The sequence below is a fragment of the Emys orbicularis genome, chromosome 1 (assembly GCF_028017835.1).
Source record: "Emys orbicularis isolate rEmyOrb1 chromosome 1, rEmyOrb1.hap1, whole genome shotgun sequence".
Classification (NCBI taxonomy): Eukaryota; Metazoa; Chordata; order Testudines; family Emydidae; genus Emys; species Emys orbicularis.
The window spans coordinates 136,719,708-136,741,391 of NC_088683.1; the positions used below are offsets into that span (position 1 = coordinate 136,719,708).

The 21,684-nt window shown below is 42.9% G+C and overlaps 1 protein-coding gene across 1 annotated transcript in view; it reads right to left on the minus strand.

The window, feature by feature from the left end:
- Positions 1-21,684, minus strand: part of LOC135883765 (potassium voltage-gated channel subfamily KQT member 1-like) — a 522,644-nt gene that overhangs the window by 219,987 nt on the left and 280,973 nt on the right. The window contains exon 18 of the mRNA XM_065411048.1: positions 3,559-3,616. Within this exon, the coding sequence (XP_065267120.1) occupies positions 3,559-3,616 (58 nt within the window). The remainder of the gene's footprint in view (positions 1-3,558; positions 3,617-21,684) is intronic.

Consider the following 21,684-nt stretch of genomic DNA (forward strand, 5'->3'; position numbering starts at 1 on the left):
AAAATGAACTAGGATATGAAGAAACAAGCCTTCCTCTTATACAATAGCGGTCTTCAGATTGTAGGCTAGTACCTAACAATAAAGCAATCTGACCAGTTGGGGACAGGTCAATGTTAGTATAGTGTACTGCAGATATATGATATTGAAGAGAACAGGGATGAGGGAATTTGAAAACAGGAGTGTCTATTTTTAAATTTACTAATTTGTTTACATGGAATTAAGAGGAGATTATGGTGGTATAAATTCCAGCAGGTTGCAAGCTACTCTAACAGTGCAAATAAGCTTTCATAGAATCATAGGACTAGAAGGGACCTTGAGAGGTCATCTAGTCCAGTCCCCTGCACTCATGGCTGGACTAAGTATTACGTAGACCATCCCTGACAGGTGTTTGTCCACCTGCTCTTAAAAATCTCCAGTTATCGAGATTCCAAAGCCTCCTTAGACAATTTATTCTAGTGCTTCCTAGTTTTTCCTAATGTCCAACCTAAACTGCCCTTGCTGTAATTTAAACCCATTGCTTCTTATCCTATCCTCAGAGGTTCAGCAGAACAATTTTTCTCCCTCCTTCTTGTAACAATCTTTTATGTACTTGAAAATGGTTATCATGTCCCCTCTCAGTCTTCTCTTCTCCAGGCTAAACAAATCCATTTTTTCCCCAATCTTCCTTCATTGGTCATGTTTTCTAGACCTTTAATCATTTTTGTTGCTCTTCTCTGGACTTTCTCCAATTTGTCCACATCTTTCCTGAAATGTGGTGCCCAGAACTATACTACAGTTGGGGTCTAATCAGCACGGAGTAGAGCAGAAGAATTGCTACTCGTGTGTTGCTTACAACACTCCTGTTAATACATCCCAGAATGATGTTTGTTTGTTTTTGCAGCAGTGTTACACTGTTGACTCATATTTAGCTTATGGTTCAGTAAGACCCCCAGATCCCTGTCCACAGTACTTCTTTCTAGGCAGTCATTTCCCATTTTGTATGTGTGCAGCTGATTGTTCCTTCCTAAGTGGGGTACTTTGCATTTGTCTGCATTGAATTTCATCCTGTTTACTTCAGACCATTCCTCCAGTTTGTCCAGAGCATTTTAAATTTTAATCCTATCCTCCAAAGCACTTGCAACATGGTATCATCCACAAACTTTATAAGTGTACTCTCTCTGCCATTATCTAAATCATTGATGAAGATATTGAAAAGATATCTACACCACCTTGTCACATCACCCCTGATTTGTGCTGTGTCAAGCCAGGGCCACAGTTGAGACCTTGCCCCCTAGTGTCTCCTAGCAATGCAATGCATTTTTAATACCCTTTCTTAGCATATCAGTGGAATAACAGGCCTTTTCTGGGTTTAATTAACCCTTAAAAAGAAATATAATATGCTGGCTAGACAGCAGTACTGCAAAAAAGGATCTGGGAATCCTTATGGGGGATCTGGGGATTATAATGGCTCACAAATTGAATGCAAGTTAATAGTGTGATGGCGTTGCAAAAAAGGCAAACCTCTTTCTATTAAGAAGAGCGTTGTAGGTAAGACACAGGAGGTAATTGTTCTGCTCTACTCAGTACTGGTGAGGCCTCAGTTGGAGTACTGTCTCCAGTTTTGGGTGCTACACTTTAAGATAGATATGAACAGTCCAGAGAGAGAGTCCAGAGGAGAGCAAAAGAAAGGATAAAAGGTTTAGAAAATATGACATAAGTAAATATTGAAAGAATTCGGCATGTTTAGTGTAGAAAAGAGGGGGGACAGGAGGATAATAGTCAATATGTAAATGGTTGATATAAAGGAGACAGTGATCAACTGTTCTCCATGCCCACAGATGGTAGGGCAAAAAGTAATCTGCTTAGTTTGCAGTAAGGGAGATTTATGTTGGATAGTAGGACAAACTTTCTAACTATATGGATAGTTAAGCACTGGAACTGGTTCCCTGGGAGGTTGTGGCAGTTCTTAAAAAACAGGGACACACGCCTGCCACAGAAGGCCTAGCTAATACTTAATCCTGCCTCAGCGCAGGGGGATGGACTAGACCTGGAGGTCCCTTCCACCCCTGTATTTCTAGGATTCTGTGCTTCAAGAACAGTTTCTAAATAAAGTTAAAGAAATGAACTCGCAGACAAGTGTTTTGGATTTGCCCAAAGGTCTCATTCCACCTCCTAAGTACCATTCATTCTTTTAGGGGCATTTAACTAAAATTTCTGAAGGATGAGGCTAAAGGTCCCCTTTGGCATTTAGAACATGAAACTAAACTTGGGCTAAAAAAGGTCTGTCCTTAGGCTTTACCTTATTCTGATACGGATTCAGTTGAGTCCCCTTAAGTGATGGGTAAAGTTGTAGTACTGTATACTCTTCTACAAAAATCACAATTTGTCACTGTATTAGCAGCTCAGAAGAGGCCCAGTTCTCCAGTAAAAGGAAAGATACAGAAGGGACTGAGAAGCTGTCCATGGGATAACATGCACAGTGCACAACCAAACATGGGAGCCCTTTTTTTCTCCTAAGAATTTACATGCTTAACACTTGTTGATAATGAGTTACCTCATAACTGTGGTTACAGACACAGCACTCATGCATAATAGCTAGATTCCTGTGATAATACTTGTAGGAAACTGCAGCTAAGTTGGATGCCAGTGAGCTTTTAAACTCACTGGAATTATGCTGTAAGTACAAAAGACTGTAAAAAACGAAAGAAAATATAGACAATTATAATTACACACCACTCCCATTTTCCCTTTCCCTTTCATGCCTTTCCTTATCTGAGTTGCAGGGATGGAGTGCTATGGACATTCTGGGAACACAGTCTGGTGGGGGATGGAAGCTACTAGCTTCGACCAACTGCAAACCCCCAGACCAATTATGGAGTAGCACTGATGGGGTCCAAAGACAGCCCAATCCAGTTACCAGGTGGATAGATGGTGGCTACAATGTGGTTCCTTGAATGCAAAGGGAACCAAAGCAGTGTAACTTAGGGGTTATGACAGGGCCATGGAGCATTAGGTTAGGGCTAGGGTATGAGGAGAAATATTGTACATTCATTTTTTATCCTTAACTAATATAATCTAATAGCAGTGTGCCTGTAAGGAAGCAGAAACTCTTTGGGGAAAAATCTAATACAAGTCCAAGAAACAGCCACATGTATAAAAGAGTGTCTAAAGTTTCACAAACAAGGGGCACCGAGCATGGAGTCAGGCTACGAAAATATTTGAAGCGTCTGTTGAACTGAGACCAAAATGTGAGTTGTTCATGAAGTTGGTATGGCTCTTGTAATTCCACACAAAACACACCTTTCAAACTTCAAATATCAAAAAAACCAGTTGCCCTAGTCTAGCTCTTTGTTCACAAGTTAATAATATCAGCTTGAAATATCAAGATGGACCTACCGGCTGAGTTTTGTATATTTATCACACAAACAGGCAAGGATAGAAAGAAAAAACCCTCATCATCATAATCCTGTCTTTATTGAAACAGCCAGTCACAGCATGTCATTATTCCCAGTCCCATGACACTTGTTTCCAACAAAAGGACCATGAAATTACAGAAAAAAGTATATAGCTCTTTGGGACTAGGTAGCAGAGAGGATAAACCTTCAAGCCTTTCATCTGTAAAGACTTCTGTTTTAATCTGTTTCAGGTCACAAGTGATCTGAGCTTGGTGGTTTCAATAAAATGTTCATATCAATAAGCCACCATGCAATTCAGTATAACAGGCAGAGTTCAAGGATTGAAACATGAAATATTAGCAGCACAAGATGCAAGGACCAAAGTGCACTGGTAGAACTATATGGCGAAGCTCACACAATATCTGTTTACCCTACACGATGGATTTGCTTCTTATCTCTAATACAAACATGTTTGCACAGAAATGGATTTTTGAGAGACCTGAACACAATGCTAGGCATTAGCCAGCTCCATCGTTTTTTTCATTATTATGAATGAAATTCACCAAATAGCCCCCTGAACACACACCAAAAGAACTCTACTATTTATGCTTCAGTAACACCAAGAGGCTGCAGTCAGGATCAGGACCCCATTGTGCTAGCGCTGCTCAAGTGCACAATATAACATGGTCCCTACCCCCATGAACTTACACTGTAAATTACTATTTATTACAGATAGGTCTTAAACCCATAGTATAATATTTACAGTTAGCTGTATTCTGGCTACTTTCCCTATAATGTTCACATAACTACCAATATCACACATAAAGAACACACACACATTTTTTATGAGGGTATATTATAACTAACCCTCTTCTATGTATCTTGTTCCCAATTACAATGAGTCCTATAAAACGTGATATACTGTTAACTCTCCAAAGAACGATTCACAAAGGTTGCCTCTTGTAAGCCGTGTACTAAAGTGAGTGCATCTTGTCATGGTAACAGGATACAACAGACAAAAAACTGTGATCATCACCTCAACATTGTCAACGCTTGTTCAAAAATCATGTCAGGCCAAGCTTTTTTCCACAAGCACAAGGACTAGAAACTTACTTTAAAACACCCAGAAACTGTGACTCTTACATATTTCCAGGAACTGGGGCCTTTAGAAAAAAACAGCAAATATCACAAGACTTGTGATAAAATCGTGAGTGTTGGCAACACATCTAACCCATCCCTTTAAGAATGCAGTATTTTTCCCAGAAGTATTTTTTTCTAGCACTTTGTTCACTTTGCTTTTAATGTCATGTACCAAATATGAGCCTGGTGATGGAAGGTACTGAGTGCCCTCAACATCCACTGATCTAAAGTTGAGAGGGCACAGCACGACACTGGAAGCACTCAGCACTTCAAAGGGCCGGGTCTTACATTCAATCTTCAGTACATGAATTTATGATGTCATATGTCACAGCATGCTAGTTCTCAATTTAGGCATCAGTCCTGCAATGATCTATGCATAAGACCCCTGCACCCGTGCAAAGCCCCACTGACTTCAGTAGTGATCCGTGCAAGCATAGGGGGTCCATCCACAAAGATCTCATTGCAGGATCAGGGTCTTAAAGAGCAATATTGCTGCAATGTGAGGGGCACATCCTTGATCTTTAAATTTCAAAGCTTATTTCCTCCAAATTTTGAGTCTTTGGAGTCTGAGTTAATTTCATTGATGACACTTCACCTGTTTGTCATCATCTAGACATGGGAGTGGAAACATCGCTGAACTTTTTTTTTTTTTACAGCAACTTTTAAAAAGGTGGAGAGGGGTTGGCAAAAGATTCCTTTTTATATTTCACAAAATTCTGTCCAAATTATATCGCCTTTGATACAATTATTCATTTCACACAAATGCAATGAAACAGGAACAGAAGCCCACCAATTTTTATCCATGTCCTGACTTTGAAATAAAAGGAAAACCGATGCAATAAAGCTACTTCAAACACCCATGATAAATTTACACTGGCAAAGACTCAGCTGTATTATGATGACAGCACTCCCCCAGTGAATAAGTGCACAGTGCATTGTCCCTTCTAGAGCTCAACTTCAAAGACCTTGAAAATCTCCTTTGAGTTCGAACCCTCAACATCAAAGCCTTGGAGTTCATTTATAGTTTCAGGATCAGATGAAGGCAGCCAGTGAAACAGCCATGATTTAAAGGATAATCACTTCAGAACAATAAGTCTATGAACATTTTCCATGGCATTACACTTAAAATTAAGTTTGGAAAAGTAATGCCGCACACGCTTCTTTTCTGTTTCAGGAAAAGACAGGTGAAATAAATATTTAAAACTTCTTGGTCTTCTCATCACTTTCCCTTCTATCTTGCAGGTTTGGTTGTGAGTAACCCTCTCCCCCTCCCCGCAGAAAAAGTCCTGCCCAAAATATTGATGGTTTAAACATTACTTTGCTTATTTATACATTTGACAAGATAAATGCGTTTCAGGGTCCATGCAGTTTGCAAATGCTATAGCTTTCAGGGAAGGACCCAATATGATAGAAAATTGGGGGGTAAATCCACCCCCCTCACCTGTGTGCCCCATGGGACAGGAACAGGGGGCAAAGAGCAGGGAATGGGAAAGGGGTGTGTCGGGGGGGAGCTGGCAGTAGGGGTACTGGAAAAATCTTTGTCTCCAGTTAAGCTCAAAGTGTTACAGGTACTCTTTTGGGATTACCCTAACAAGACAGACAGGGCACACTTATGGTAAAGGTTTACATCCGGGGTTAGTATTCTATACAGGGCTAAGGGAACGTCCAGACTACCTGCCGAATCAGCGGGTAGTAATCGATCTATCAGGGATCGATATATCGCGTCTCGTCTAGATGCGATATATCGATCCCCGAACGTGCTCCCGTCAATTCCGGAACTCCACCAGGGCGAGAGGCGGAAGCGGAGTCGACGGGGGAGCTGCGGCCGTCGATCCCGCGCTGTGAGGACCCGAGGTAAGTCGAAATAAGATACATCAATTTCAGCTACGCTATTCCCGTAGCTGAAGTTGCGTATCTTACACCGACAACCCCCCCTTCCCTCCCCCCCCAGTGTAGACCAACTCTAAGAAATCACGTAATGTCCATTGAAGGGGTGAGACACACTGTAAAGAAAAAGATTGCACTGATGGGATTGTCCATCTCCTGCTCAGAATCTAAACAATTCAATACACCGTTGGAATGGGCAGCAGCCCAGGAGTCTGGTTTGCACCCTCCGGCACGCTATTTGGATGATGACTTGTTTGCAGGCAGGGCAGATTCTGAGGAGCACTCCAGCCTGCTAGCCACATTCCAGGCACTGGTTGCTAGATTGGGGGTACCTTTGGCTGATGAAAAAGCAGAGGGGGCCCTCTATGAAGCTGACCTATTTGGAGATTTAGTTAGATATGTGGGTTGATATATCTAGACTCTCCCAGATATATTAGAATTGGAAAAGGAACAGAGAAGGACAACAAAAATGATTAAGGGTATAGAACTGCTTCCATATGAGGAGATATTTAAAAAGAGTGGGATTTTTCAGCTTGGAAAAAGGGATGACTAAGGGAGATATGATAGAGGTCAATACAATCATGAATGGCATGGACAAAGTGAATTAGGAAGTGTTATTTACTCCTCCACATAACACAAGAATCAGGGGTCATCCAATGAAATTAATAGACAGCAGGTTTAAAACAACCAAAAGGAAGTACTTCTTCACACAACGCAGAGTCAACCTGTGGAACTCATTGCCAGGGGATGTTGTGAAGGCCAAAATTACAGATGGGTTCAAAAAAGAATTATATAAGTTCATGGAGGATAGGACCATCAATGGCTATTAGCCAAGATGGTCAGGAATGCAACCCCCTGCTCTGGGGATCCCTAGCCTCTGACTGCCAGAACCTGGGAGAGGACAACAGGGGATGGATCAATTGATAATTACCCTGTTCTGTTCATTCCCTCTGGGGCACCTGGCAGTGGCCACTGTCAGAAGACAGGATACTGGGCTAGATGGACCATTGGTCTGACCCAGTATGGCCATTCTTATGTTCTAGAAAAGGCTGTGGGAACTTCTGGGAGTGATTATGAAGACTAGAGTAGCTAACGAGGTTACACTGCAGGAGCTGCAATCTATTATTGGGCATCTTAACTTTGCATGCTGAGTGATGGCCCCAGGGCAGGTATTTTGCACCGGACTTTCAACTGCTAGCATACAATTTAATAAATGTACTTTTGGAGGAAGGAATGGGTGTTAGAGGCAGATTTAGAGGGTCATTCAGGTGCATTCAGGTTTTGGACTGTTTTACCCAGGCAGGTTGTGTGCCCAGAAAAGGCCCTCAGATTGGATACAAAAAGGGATAGTAAAGGATATAACATTCCAGGAATTTTTTCCCATTTTGGTAGCAGTAACTATTTGGAGAACTGATTTTGCAAACAAAAGCACATATTTGGAGTTGTCTTCTTCACATGGCTGATATAAATGTAGATCAACAACTGTAATTTTACATTTAGATGGCTAACCCAGATAATTATGTCTGGAGTAGCAGAGTGTATTGCTGTGAGGCCTCCTTCATATTTGTGAATCGGGCATTGAGTTGTTGCATGTTCCATGGTCTGTTCTGGTGACCACAGTCGCACAGTGGAGAGTCTTTAATTTTCCATTTGTGCAGCAAGTATCTGCATCTGCCATGGTTTGTGTGGATATGGTTTAGAGTTGCCCAAGAAGTTCGTGGGCGATCGAAGCCAGGATCTTCTTTACAAGGTGTTTATCCGTGACTTCTTGTGAACTCCATTCAGTTTTCCAAGCTTCATCAGGGTTGAAGCTGCATTTTTGGAGTGACAACATGGTAGTGGTATATGTTATCAATTACCAGTCCTCCAGATCACCCAGGGTTATGAGGATGGTAATTTGTATTTCAGTGTTTAAATCTTACCATATGTTTCACTGCCAAGCATGTGCTCAGGATTGATATTGACAAAGATGATGCATCGTCTCGATTTCAGATGGACAAATTTTGGAAGCTGGCACTGGGGGCCAATGAGGAATGGAACATTGGCATATGTTGTCTCATGCATAGTAGTGCCACAAATGTTTAGGGCCCACGACAGGAGTTTTAAAGATTGTGTACAATTTCAGAGGAGGGAGGGAAGATTGGATACTGCAATACATGGTGTCTCTGGGAATCCATGAGCTGGAATCACCTATGATCTCCGGTCACCTATTGAACTCTATGTTTGCCAATAGTATGAGGGGTTATCCAAATCCTTGTATCAGGGTCTTAGTCTGGAGATTGGTCTTGGGCCTTGAGCCCTAGAGAGGATCCACATTGTCCCATCACTGCTAAAATGCTTAAAAGGACTTTGCACCAAATCTCTAAGGGAGCTGAGGAAGGAAGTTTGGGGCACCTACATCTGGAAGAGAAGAGAGACAACCCCCATCCTTTTATTGCTCCCCGCTTTAACTTCATATGAGGGGAGCAGGGCCAGCTCTACCATTTTTGCCACACCAAGCAAAAAAAAAAAAAAAAAAAAAAAACTGCTCGGACTGCCGCCCGAACTGCTGAAGCAAAAAAAAGCCGCCCGGACTGTGCCGCCCCTTAGCATGTGCCGCCCCAGGCACGTGCTTCCTCTGCTGGTGCCTGGAGCCAGCCCAGGAGGGGAGGGCAGTAGGATAGCTGAAATCTAATTGGGGTCAGGTAGAAATGACTAAAGAAAGGATGATGACCCGCAGTGTACAATTTGTTGCCATGCACTCCCAGATATTTTAAGTGAATAAAGTTATGGCTTAATGAACAAAATTCATGGCCTCCTGTCTTCCTTCTGGTGCGGCCAGACAGTGATTCTATTTACACTTGACGAGGCCACATCACGAGATTACCATACACAACATGCCTTCTATAGTTGATTTTTTATAGATAGGGTTTTGTTTTGTTTTTTTACTGTATTGCTTACTGCTCTGGGGTAAAGTTCTCTCTAAGGATGAACTGTAGTGATTGATAAAATAGTCTAGAGAAATTCATCTACAGGGTTTTCTATGTGCCTATGATTGCAATATCTGAGCACATCACTTGTGTTAATGAGTTTATCCTCTCAATGTCTCTGTAAGGTATAGGAAAGTATTATAATCCCCATTTTACTCATGGAGAATTGAGTACATAGCAAATAAGTAACCTTAAATGAGTTACTTTAAATGAGGCATAGAACCCAGATCTCCCAAATCCAGGGTCCTAACAACAAGACCATCCTTCCTCTCCGGTGAAATACAGTCTGTGGCTGCCTACAGACTTGCTCATAACAGACCAGAGCTGCCTCTCTGTTTGCTCTTGCAATGTATAAATACATTTGCAACTCCAGAAAGAATGCAAATAACACAAGGGTGATTTTACCTAGCTCCAGATACACCTATTTCACTTGATGTGTGTTTTGCCTCTTGCAGATTTCTTTCTTTTAAAAAATGCATTGAAAATTGTTCAAATGGGGCTTGACTTGTAATATTAAGAACTTCCATTAAAAATCTTGTAGTGGGACTTTGCTTTGTTATTTAACATGTATGTTATGCTAATGCCTGGAGGCCTACCAAATCGGGGCTTCATTTGATTCTAACTGTACATAGGGTTAGCAAAAAATAAATATAGTTGAATTTGTAAAAAGATTTCTTTGATGACTTTTTTAGAGTTTTCTTTTTGAAGGGGGAAAAAAAACAGAGGTAGAAGTTTTCTGAGCCATCAATAAATGGGCTGATTCTGAAGGTTCTCTGATGAGGAACATTTGTTAGAAGGGAACACTTCCACCTACCACTCTGACATTCTACGCCTACATACTCTATGAGCAGCCAGGAAGGGGCAGGAGTATAATAAGTTATTATCTCTTACCAGTGACTTAAATTAGTACATTCTAATTGCTTTTCATTTTTAATAAAAACCACCGAGAAGCCCACCCTCCTCAATTTTACTATATAAATTAGAGAAACTGCGAGGGCTTTCTCCGCCTTTCATCTGCTCCCCACCACCGATGTATCATACTATGCAACAATGAACAACTATTGGATGCACTTCCACTTTTTTCCACCTTTTCTTATTGTAATTAAGAACTAAAATACAAAAAATGAAGTAAATGTTTAGCTGAGAGCAATTAAAGTGACGTGTATCATACATGTTTCAAAAACTAGGTGCAATAAAAGATGATTCCTCAATAGAAAGGAGCACCCCATCTTAACTAGAAAAATTAAAAATGGACTGACTAAACTTTCTGATTTCTTTGGTGTTATAAGAAACCACTTTTAAAGGAAACTTTGGGGAGTAAATTTCCTTTCCTTGTTTTTTTCACAGATAAATATGGCACGCTAGAGAAGAATCTGGAGTGTGAGCTAGTATGCATAGTGCATGTCCACACAAATGGGTGTAAGAACATAAGAACGGCCATACTGGGTCAGACCAAATGTCCATCTAGCCCAGTATCCTTATTGAACAGAACAGGGCTATTATCAAGTGATCCATCCCGTCACCCATTTCCTGCTTCTGGCAAACACTCCCCTCTCAATACAGTCCCACACACATTGAGTTAGGTTAGGATTTTTTAAAGCACTCAGGACGCTTACTTCAATGGGAGTAGAGCAAAGCCTATGACGCATGCCTTTGAAAATCTCATCCTAACTCAGATGTTTAAATCTAGGTTCTGTTAACACCTGATCTCAGATGTCAGGGTAGGCGGAAGCTCCCTAGAGGAAAGTAAGTAGTACATCATAGGTATTTATGGAGCAACAATCACTCTAGTAGCTAGTCAGTAGATAAGCATAAATCAGAATGTACTCTGCACTTAACGTTTATTTACTTCAGCTGCTCATACTTAATCTCTCTTTCTTTTGAAGGTGGTCTTCTCAGATAGCTAGGAAACAAGCCACACAAAGCCATATAAATCATAATCAACACCTGGAATGGCACCCATAAGTAAATAGAAAACTCATAAAAACAAATTTCCCTGTGACTCTCACTGCTTAACGGGGCTGCTGCATTCTGAACTAGCTGAAGCTCAAAATGTCCTATTGTCTTACAAAAACGTAATTGATGAGGTCCAGATTGGAGAGAGACATTTTAAAAATATTTAAATCTTTTAGACTGTAAACTCCTTGAGGCGGAGACTGTATTTGCTTCTTGCACACCACGAAGTACATCATTAGTTTTTAACCAGTTGTGATGATTTATTGTTGTTTAGCTAAATGTAGTTAACAAGTTGCTACTGAAGATACAAGACTCAAAAAAACAAGTGAGAATCTGGGAATATCCCAGAGTATCAAAACTTCCTTGACAAAAGGCAGACACTACCCCTGCTAGTTTCCACTGCCTCCCACCACTTCTTCTGTCTTGCCTGGATTGAGCCTCAACCTCTGATAGACATAATAAAAGCAAAGACTGAATCATCCAGTCATCACCTTAAATTGTCTCATCTTCCCCATCTGAAAAAAAGCTGGGTAACAAAACGATTTCAGATCACACTACTACACAGAAGGGTGGAAGGACTGTGATCAATGACATGAAGGGGGAAAGTGCCATGGGAATTGACAGAGCCACACCACAGTAAGCTACCTGTGGTCACCACAATGAGAAAAAAGAATCCACACGTTGAAGTACCTGGAAATCAATATATCTACAACAGAAGAATTATGGGCTGAGTAAACTATGACAGGATCTGAACTCAAATGTTACACAATCAGCTGAAGCACAGAACACTAAAATAAATAAAGCGAAAGCGGGGAAAAACACTTGCACTTTTTTACTTTCACAAAGTGAGACAAAGTGAATTTTCCCACATACATGTATATATTTTAAAACTCTATGATGAAAAGTGTTCATTTTTTTCCACTGCAAAGGATTTCATTGGTCATCAAATCCCATTTTTCAACCAAAACGTTTTGACCAGCTATATTTGGGAGTCCATCCAATCATGGAGCAAAAAATTATTATTTAACCAATGTGCACAACCCACAGTATGAAGACAGATAGTCAACAAAACAGTCAAAGCCTAGTTCATGAGACATCCACAGACTGAAATATTTCATGTAAGTCATTCAATGAATAACTTCAAATGAGGGACAAATATATAAAAAGCAGGCTGTTAGTTGATAATCTGTCAACAGGAAGAGTTAAATTCATTAAATAAATTGTTTGCTGCACCTGGCAACAATCCTATGCATTTCAAAGATGTACTTGCCCAAAATATCCTATTTCCTTCTCTGTGGTCTAGTGAAGTGCGCATTGGTTGTCTGCTGCCCACCCCCCAAAATTGCTGCATTTTAGTAGTGCTGTGATCCTTTGAGGGTAAAAGTCACTACATAAAAATAATAAAATGAGGTATGTTATCAGAAAAAATATATGCCAATGGATGAGATAAACATGAAACCCATGATATTTTATTAGGAGAAATAAGTAAACCATTGTAACTTCATATTGATCATGGACAATGTCAGCTTTAAAAGAATTGAGCCAACATATATACACATATCAAAATGTTGCATTAGAATAAAGCAGCATCTTGAAGCATGACGTTTTCCATTCAATCATGTTATGCCTTTGTTAATTTATTTCAAAAAGGATTCCAACAACAATCCAAACCAAGACAAAAATTTATGGAGTACGTGTTTCACATAAAGTCACTACGTGCTCTAAAAAGCACCCTGGGCCATTAAATTTGATTTTATTCAGAATAAAAACTGGTACAATGCTACTTATGAAAGGGCCACTATTGTTCCAAATGTCAAGGGAAGGAAATAATAGGGCTACAGCTTTTGTACTCACTATAATGCAGGAGCAACTTTTAACTCTGGTAATCATATTGTGGCAGTTGTCCAAAAGATTACTAAAAACTGAGTATGCTTTGTCAGTATTACATACAAAATAGTGTTTTTAAATAAACAAGTGATAAAACACAGCTCTTCCGGGAGAAAAAAGAAGAATGAATATTTTTTCTGCTCGTAGAAATCCATGTAAAATCAACTGCCATGGGGAATGTATGAAGAGTTCCCCTATCTTTCCCTTCTCCTGGATTTGGGGAGCTGAACTTCCCCAGACCTCTGCCACCTCCTCCTGCGTCTTGAATGGATGGTGAAAAATGGACTCAGATAGGAGACTTTGAAGTGAAAACATCAGAAGAAGCCAATAGTTCAAGTCTTTCTGCCAGCAGATGGAGCAACACCAGTAGCTGAATGACCCAAGCTGGAAGTCCTTTATCTACCTCTTTTCTTCCACAGGAAGATCTGACCTCTGCTGGTTTCACCCCCAGCACAAAGGGGGAAAGCATGCCTCCTCCAGGTCTACTTCCCCTACAGCAGAAAATTAAAACTACCACTCCTTTCACTCAGAATGACTATGGATTCTCTCTGCACTCTTGGCATACCACAGTGGTATGTATGTGTAGTGGAGAGGATGATTAGGAACACAAGGGTTTTTCCCCCCTACACCATTTCACTCTGTGCACGCATGTGCCTAACTGGGGACATAAACTCCTTTCAGACAAGGTTATGCAATGTCACAGACTATTATTTAGAGGCCAGTCAAAAAATGTCAAATTTACAGTTGTCCATGCATCCTTAATTTAGTCCCCTTATGAATCCAACCTATGTGCTAAACAAAGCAGGGGACTTGTAGAAAAAAAAAAGAAGAGCATGTGATCATGTAAATACAGACTGCATCATAACTAGAGCTAATCAGGAAGTGGAATTCTGTTCTGTGGGCAATTCTAACATTTTGAAAACAACATTTGTTCCAAATTGTAATGAAAAGCCAAAATTTTGAAATTTCCTGCAAAATGAAAGTTTTGAACAATTTCTATATGGGACTATTGAAAAGACCAGTGTTCAATAGTTTTGTTTCAATAATATCAAAATTTTATTTCAATAATGTCAAAAAGTTTCAATTTTGCATTGTTTCCATTAATTTAGTTCTGACTTTTCTATTCTTAACATATTTAATATATGTTATTATAATAAACATTATATACATGTATTTATGAAAATATTTTAATATAAAAATCAAAATGTAGTGAATTGAAATGATAGTCAAAACCAAACATTTTTACCTTACCAAAATGAAATATTTTGACACTATCAAAATGAAACCAGAAAGCTGAAGTGATTGATTATAACTTTTTCCTGTTTATCAAAATCAATATGTTCTAAGGCGACCAAGTCGCAAGTGTGAAAAATTGGGACACTCTTTTGCGGAGGGAGAAATATAGTTGCCTATATAAGACAAAGCCCCTAATATCAGAACACCTGGTCACCATAATATGTTCCCATGAAACTGCATTTTTTAACAAAAAACTGTTAAATGCAAAATGTTTTGACCAGCTCTAGTCATAATGTATATGCACAAGGAGACTGAATTAAGTCTGCACAGATCATTTTAAATCTGGTACATCCTAACTTTCAACTTTGCAACTGCAAAAACATTATTTTAATGTAATTTTTCATATGCAACTGATATTTATTTGGATAGGATCAGCATCGTGCTATCCACTTTAAGGAGAAGTTAAGCATGACCCTTGCCCAGTACAGGCTGTCAGAAGGGAACAAACCTGGAATATTAAGTATCAAAAGGAACAGACCTCTACCACTAGACATAAAGGAAAATTCCTTCACCTGTGAGATAAGTAGCAGACAGCATAGTTCCTGGGATCAGCCACTATAGTCATGACTACACGCTCAGGCTCTTTTATTACATTTGCACACTGCTCAGATAATGTAAAAATGCAGGGGACAAAAATGAGGAAGGACAAAACATTATAGCTGAAGTATGCAGTTGGCAATCCCTCAGAGTTCAAGGATGATTGTCTTCCATAAAATGATAGCCAGTTATTGCTAGTGGATCTGCAGGTGGCTAATGAGACCAATCCAGGATCCACAGAACTTGTCACAGTTGGGGCAGACATTTCCTGGTGGAAGGGAAGGATCTAGATTGTTGAGTCGGGCTGCAATGTGTTCTTGCCTCCTTTCCCATTTCTCCATTTCCTGTTGTCTTCGTTGGATCTTGAAATACTGGGATCCTCGCCAGAAGATCCTTTTCCATTTTGGTCAGTTGAGGGCTTGAGTCTCCCATGAGTTTATGTCAATATTGCATTTCTTCATGTTGGCTTTGAAGGTGTTTTTGAAACACTTCCCCACCCCCAATCTATTGACCATGGCTCAGTTGTGAGAACATGGCCTGTTTCGGGAGTCGATTGTCTGGAATTTGAAGAACATGACCAGCCCAACAGAGTTGGTGGCGGTTGATCCTAGCCTCAGTGCTGGAGGTTTTGGACAGAGTCAGGAGTGCAACTAGGCAGCTGCAACCATGACTGATCAGCCCTTTTTAGGACTCACTCTGCTCATCCTACATGGGGAGGGGCTAGAAAAGGTGCCCTAAATATAGACTATCTGGATAATTGCATCATCTCACAGTGGTCAAAATCGAACAATGAAATTTGGAACCTGGAACATCTGAACCCTGATGGATAACCTGAAAAGTAACCAGCCAAAGCAAAGAATAATGATCATGGCCAGAGAACTCGAGACATGACATCGACATTGCTGCACTGAGTGAAGCCTGATGTACAGGAGAAGGACAGCTCAAGGAACAAGGTGATGACTTGTTTCTGGAAAGTAGCAGGCGACAATGGAGTGATGAATCCATGGTGTTGGTTTTGCCATCAAAAATGAAATCGCCAACCAACTCTCAGAATTACCAGACAGCATTAGTGAACAACTCATGACCCTCTGTCTTACATTTGCCAAGATCCAGCATGCAACACTTATCAGTGAATATGCTCCAACCAAATGATGAAAGCAAAGAAAGATTCTACACCAACCTTGACCAAATTCTCTCCACCATCCCTAATAAAGAGAAGCTCATCCTCCTTGGTGATTTTAACACAAGAGTTGGATGTGATTTGGAGCTTTGGAATGGCATAATTGGAAAGGGAGGAGTGGGCAAGACCAATTCCAATGGCATTCTACTCCAGACCAAATGCACGGAACACGACCTACTTATCATGAACACCATGTTCCACCAAAAGAACAAGTACAAGACATTGTGGGAACACCCGCGATCTAAGCTTTGGCATATGATCAACTATGCCGTTGTTCGTGATTGTGAAGGTATTTACATCTCCAAAGATATGACTGGTGCAGACGATTGTTAGACGGACCATTGCCTCATCACTTTCCTCAAACTTGCACCAAAATGACAAATGCGGAAGAAATCAACCAGACAGAAGATCAACATCAAGAGTCTCAAGGCCCAACAAAACGTGACCTTTTCTGGCAGTGCATCACTGAGAAACTGATAGTTATCAAAACGAGATGGAGAGCCCTGAAGATCCCTGGAAAGCACTCAAATCAGCAGTCCATGCTGCGTATGAGTGAACACTGGGCTTCTCAACCAAGAAGGACCAAGACTGATTTGACAGAATGATCAGGAAATCCAATACTTGATCGACCGTGAGTGCATGCCTTCTCTGCTTGGCAGAACGACATCAATTCCAAGCAGAAACAATATATCCACCATCAACTCAAAGCAGAGGTTCAAAGGAAAACCCACAAAATGAAGAACAAGTGGTGGGAGAATGAAGAGAAGGAGAGCCAACAACTCGCCCGACACCCATAACATGAACGGATTCTTCAACACCATCAAATACCTCTATGGCCTCAGCACCCAAGGACTAACCCCCCTTAGATCCAGTTAAGGAACCAATCTCTTCAGGGACAATGAATCAATCAATGTATGATGGAAAGAATACTTTGAAGACCTCCTGAATCATGACTAACATTGATGAAAGCATCTTCAACTTAATCCATCAACGTCATATTAAGGATGGTGGACATCTGGACCTTATGGAATCCTCGCCAAAATCTCCAAAGAAAGTGGAGAAGAACTGGCTCAAGATCTTCACACCCTAAACTTCAAGATTTAGAACTCAGAAGAAATTCCAGATGATTTTAGGGATGCCATGATTGTGACCATCTTCAAAAAAGGAGACAAACTGGATTGTGGAAACTATTGAGGAATCACCCTGTTGTCCATGTCTGGAAAGATTCTTGTCAGAATTTTCCTCAACCAGCTGCTCCACCTTGCCGAGGAAATCCTCCCAGAATTGTAAAGTGGATTCAGACCATCTTGAGATATTGCCACAATGATCTTTGCTGCCCACCAACTTCGGCAAAAGTGCCATAAACAATATCGACCTCTGTACATGGCCTTCATCAACCTCACAAAAGCATTTGACTCCATCAATTGTGAGGCTCTGTGGAGAATTCTCCTTCAATTTGGATGCCTGCCAAAATTTGTTGCAGTCCTCTGACTCCTCCACAATGACATGTCTGTGATGGTCATCAGAAATGGATCTGTGTAGTGAGGCTGAGTGGCCTCCTTCCGAGCAGGAGAGCGAGGGGCCATTACACTCCCCTTGGAGGGTGGAGCCTAAATCGCCCCACCCCCCCAGCCAGAAGTATAAAAGGCAGGCCCTGCAGCACAGTGGGGGCAGAGCCTGTGGAGGAGAAGAACGCTCCGCCAGTTCGGTAGCATCCCAGAGCAGTAGCGTAGCTGGAGGGGTGCAGGGGAAGCAGCTGCTTCCCCTCGGCACATTTTTCAAAAGCCGCGTCTTAGTTAGGTGGGGTTACCATGGCGCCAGCGGTGGGGCCCACGCTCCGCTGCCACGCCCATCAGCTGTGTCTCCCAGCAGGAGGGATACAGCTGATCGCGCGGCAGGCAGGGAGGGGAGGGTAAGAACTGAGCTCCAGCAAGCTGGGCTCAGTGAGAGGAGCCGGAGGAGAGGCGCTTAGCATACCTCGGCTGATCAGCTGTGTCTCCCAGCAGGAGGGAGACACAGCTGATTGCCCGGCAGGGAGGGGAAGATAGATTAAGAACTGATCTCCAGCAAACTGGGCTCCTGCAGGCAGGCTTTGCCGGCTTCCCCCAGCATGCTGCATTGCATACCCTGCCCCCTTCCTGCCGCGCCGGCTGTCTCCCAGCAGGACGGAAACAGACTGCTAATCGGCGAGGCAGGAAGGGGGAAAGAACTGAGCTCCAGCAAGCTGGGCTCCTGGGGAGGAGGAGAGGCTGGGGCCTTGGGGAAGAAGGGGGTTGGTTGGGGCATGTCCCCCCCTATAGGGGGCAGGCAGGGGCACCCACCCACCAGTCAACTGTTTATGGGGCCCTTGGGGGCCCACGAGCCATCAGCTGTTCGGCCGGGGCGGGGGCAGTAGGGTAGCTAGGGGAGTGCTGTTTAGTTGGTTTTTGGCCACCAGCCAATCAGTGAGGGGAACTGCTCCTGGAGCAGGGGCTGAGCTAAGAGACCCCACCGGTGAGGTGCAGCCCCACCTCCTTCTCCTACCTGCTCCTTGTGGCACTGTGGCAGTGGCAGGTGTGCTTTCTCTGGCTCTGCAGCAGCAGCACCTAACCTCTCACCCAACTAAAGGCAGCCAGTAGCAGCAGCTGGTAAGTGTATTTCAAAAGGTGTCTTTCTTGTGATGAGGGTGGCAGGGGGGAGGGACTGGAAACCCCCCAGGTGGCTGTGAGAGCCAGCACCTGGCTGCTGGTGGGATGACCGTCTGCATGGTGGGGGGCAAGGGGCTCAGCCAGAGGCATCTCCAAAAACATCCCCTGCACCCCCGCAGCACAGAGAGACGGAGAGTACCAGCCCCTGCCGGGCAGCTGGACCAGGACAGGCATGGCGGGGAGGCACGTCTCCTGTGGGGTGTGGTATCCCTGCTTGCCCTCCCTGCCCAGGCAGAGACGCCTGCCTCTCAGAGACAGTGGCCATGTAGTGCGCTTGGTTCCCCCCGCCCTGGCATCTGGGTGACTGCCTCTTAGGGGGTGAGGGGTGGAAGGGAAGAGGCAGTGGGGAAGGGATAGCGGTGGGGGGGGGGAGGAGAGGAGAGGAAAACTATCAGGGGAAATCTTCATAGCAGTACAATCTCTGCCTTGGGGGTGTGGATGGAATTGTCTCCCAAGGGACGGCTGGAACTATCTGCTGTGCTCTCTGTGAGCTGAGGGGTGAAAACATTATATGTGTTTAGTCCATGTGCTCTGGCAAACACCAGTCCAGGCACCATGTTGGGGGGCAGGGAGAGGTAGCCTGATTTTCCCTCTCCTATCAGGGGAAACCTGAATTGTCTCCTAAGGGAAGGGTTTGTCTTGTGATCACGTTGGGAGGAGGGGGGGGGGGGTATTGCTGAGTCCCAGGGTTGAGTAATTCTCTGGTGATGGTGGTCATTAAATTACTAATTGTCATTCACTTGCTGCACACAATGGCTGGTGATGGTTGTTTAACATCCACCCAGCCATTTGGTCAAGTGCCTTGTTTCTTGGGAGTTGCCTTCTGTAACTTCTCTAATTTCATCCCACTCTCTTGTGAGTACAAATTCTGGTTCTAAGGACCTGGTGCCTGGATCCCATATTGCCTTGCACTGGGATTGGGAATTAGTGCCCTGCAACTCCTCTTATTGTGCCAGTGTAGAGCCTGCTGTTAGTACAGCTATTTGCAGGTGCCCTTGTGTTTAGCTGAACCTTTGGACTCAGTTTAGTGGGGATGGACTCAGAGACTGAGATCTAAACTGACACTACTATCCTGCTGTGTGGATCCCAGTGTGCTTGTACTGTGAATTTTTGGCATGCACATGTGGCTATATTTATCTCATTGTGCTGGTGCTACTTCCTTGGTGTGATGATCGTGAAAATAGTGTCCTGGTGTGATGGTGGTCACTCTGTGCTGTTCATGTGAATCTTGCATTTTTGTATGCTGTGTTGGTGTAGCCCTGTTGTTCCCAGGAAATTAGAGCCACAAGGTGGGTGAGGTAATATCTTTTATTGGAGCAACTTTTGTTGGTGAGAGAGAGACAAGCTTTGGAGCTTTCACGGAGTTCTTTCTTCCTGAAGAAGAGTTCTGTGAAAGCTCAAAAGCTTGTCTCTCTCACCAACAGAAGCTGGTCCAATAAAAAATATTTTACCTCACCCACCTTGATATATATTACCCCCCCATATTACCTCACCCTTTATCCTAACCTTTCGAGATTGTACCACCTTTTTCTGACCTTGCCAATAAGTTGCAGAACGATCCTTTAGCCGACTTGAACTTATAAAGTCCTACCTGCGCTCTACAATGGGTGAAGACAGATTGTCTGGGTTAGCTTTGCTCTCCATTGAAAGACAATTGGCTACTGAAGTAGATTATAATAAAGTAATAGATAACTTTGCTAGAATGAAGCTTAGACAAAAGAGGCTGTTGTAGTTGCTTCATAGATTATCATATTGTTTTGATCTTATCTTTGAAATATACAATAAGTAAATAACACGTGTTTTTATTATGTTTTGATTTTATATACAATACTGTAAACCTTTTTTATATTTTAAATGCAAAATAACACACGTACTTATAAAACGATATCATTCTTGTGTTTTTATTTTAAGTACAAAATAAATATGTATAATAAATTTTAAAGTATGTAACTAGTAATTTGATATGGCGGTGGGTGGTGCCTTTTTTTATGTGTTCACTCCCCCTGATGTTAGAACCTGGCTATGCCACTGTCCCAGAGGGGAACCTACACTTAGCTGTTCCTGATCCCCAGATGCCGATGAGGACTGGCCTGGAGTGCCTGCCGCTGTGTACCCTGAGGAGCCAGAAGAGGCCTGGAGGCCTCCCACAGGTACCAAACCCTGGGGAGGCAGGAAGTGGCCCAGGGGCAGATACGGAGCAGCCGGCTGCAGAGCCAGGTGTGGCTCAGTCGGCGTGTTGTGGCTGGATCCCCGCCGACGCAGGGGCAGCCAATCCTGCCCCTGCCAGGGCCCTGAGCTGGGACACGGTGGAATAGGGTGGGTCTGCGTCCCCCTGCCACCCCACCCTGGTGAGGCCAACTCCCTACACTGAGCGGGGAAGCTCCAGCTCTGAAGAAGGACCCTCCCTTACAGATTGTTGCTTTGCTGGCTGCCTGAGCCAAAGCCTGAGCCAGCCTTAAGACTGTTTGCTTGCTGGCAGTCTGAGCCTCCTCAAGCCAAGACCCCAGCTCACCTGTAGACTATTGCTTTGCTGGCTGCCTGAGCTCCGCCCAGGCTAAAGCCAGCCCTGAGACTGTTTTGTTGCTGGCTGTCTGAGCCTCCTCAAGCCCAGGCCCCCAGCTCAGGCATAGACTCTGTTTAAAGGCTGGCAGCTTGAGCCGCCCAAACCCAGGCTGAAGTCTGACTGTGACTATTGGATGCCCAGCCCTATTGTGGGCTCTTGATTGTCCTGCGGACTCTGGTCCTGGCCAGACAGGACCGGACTGAGTGGC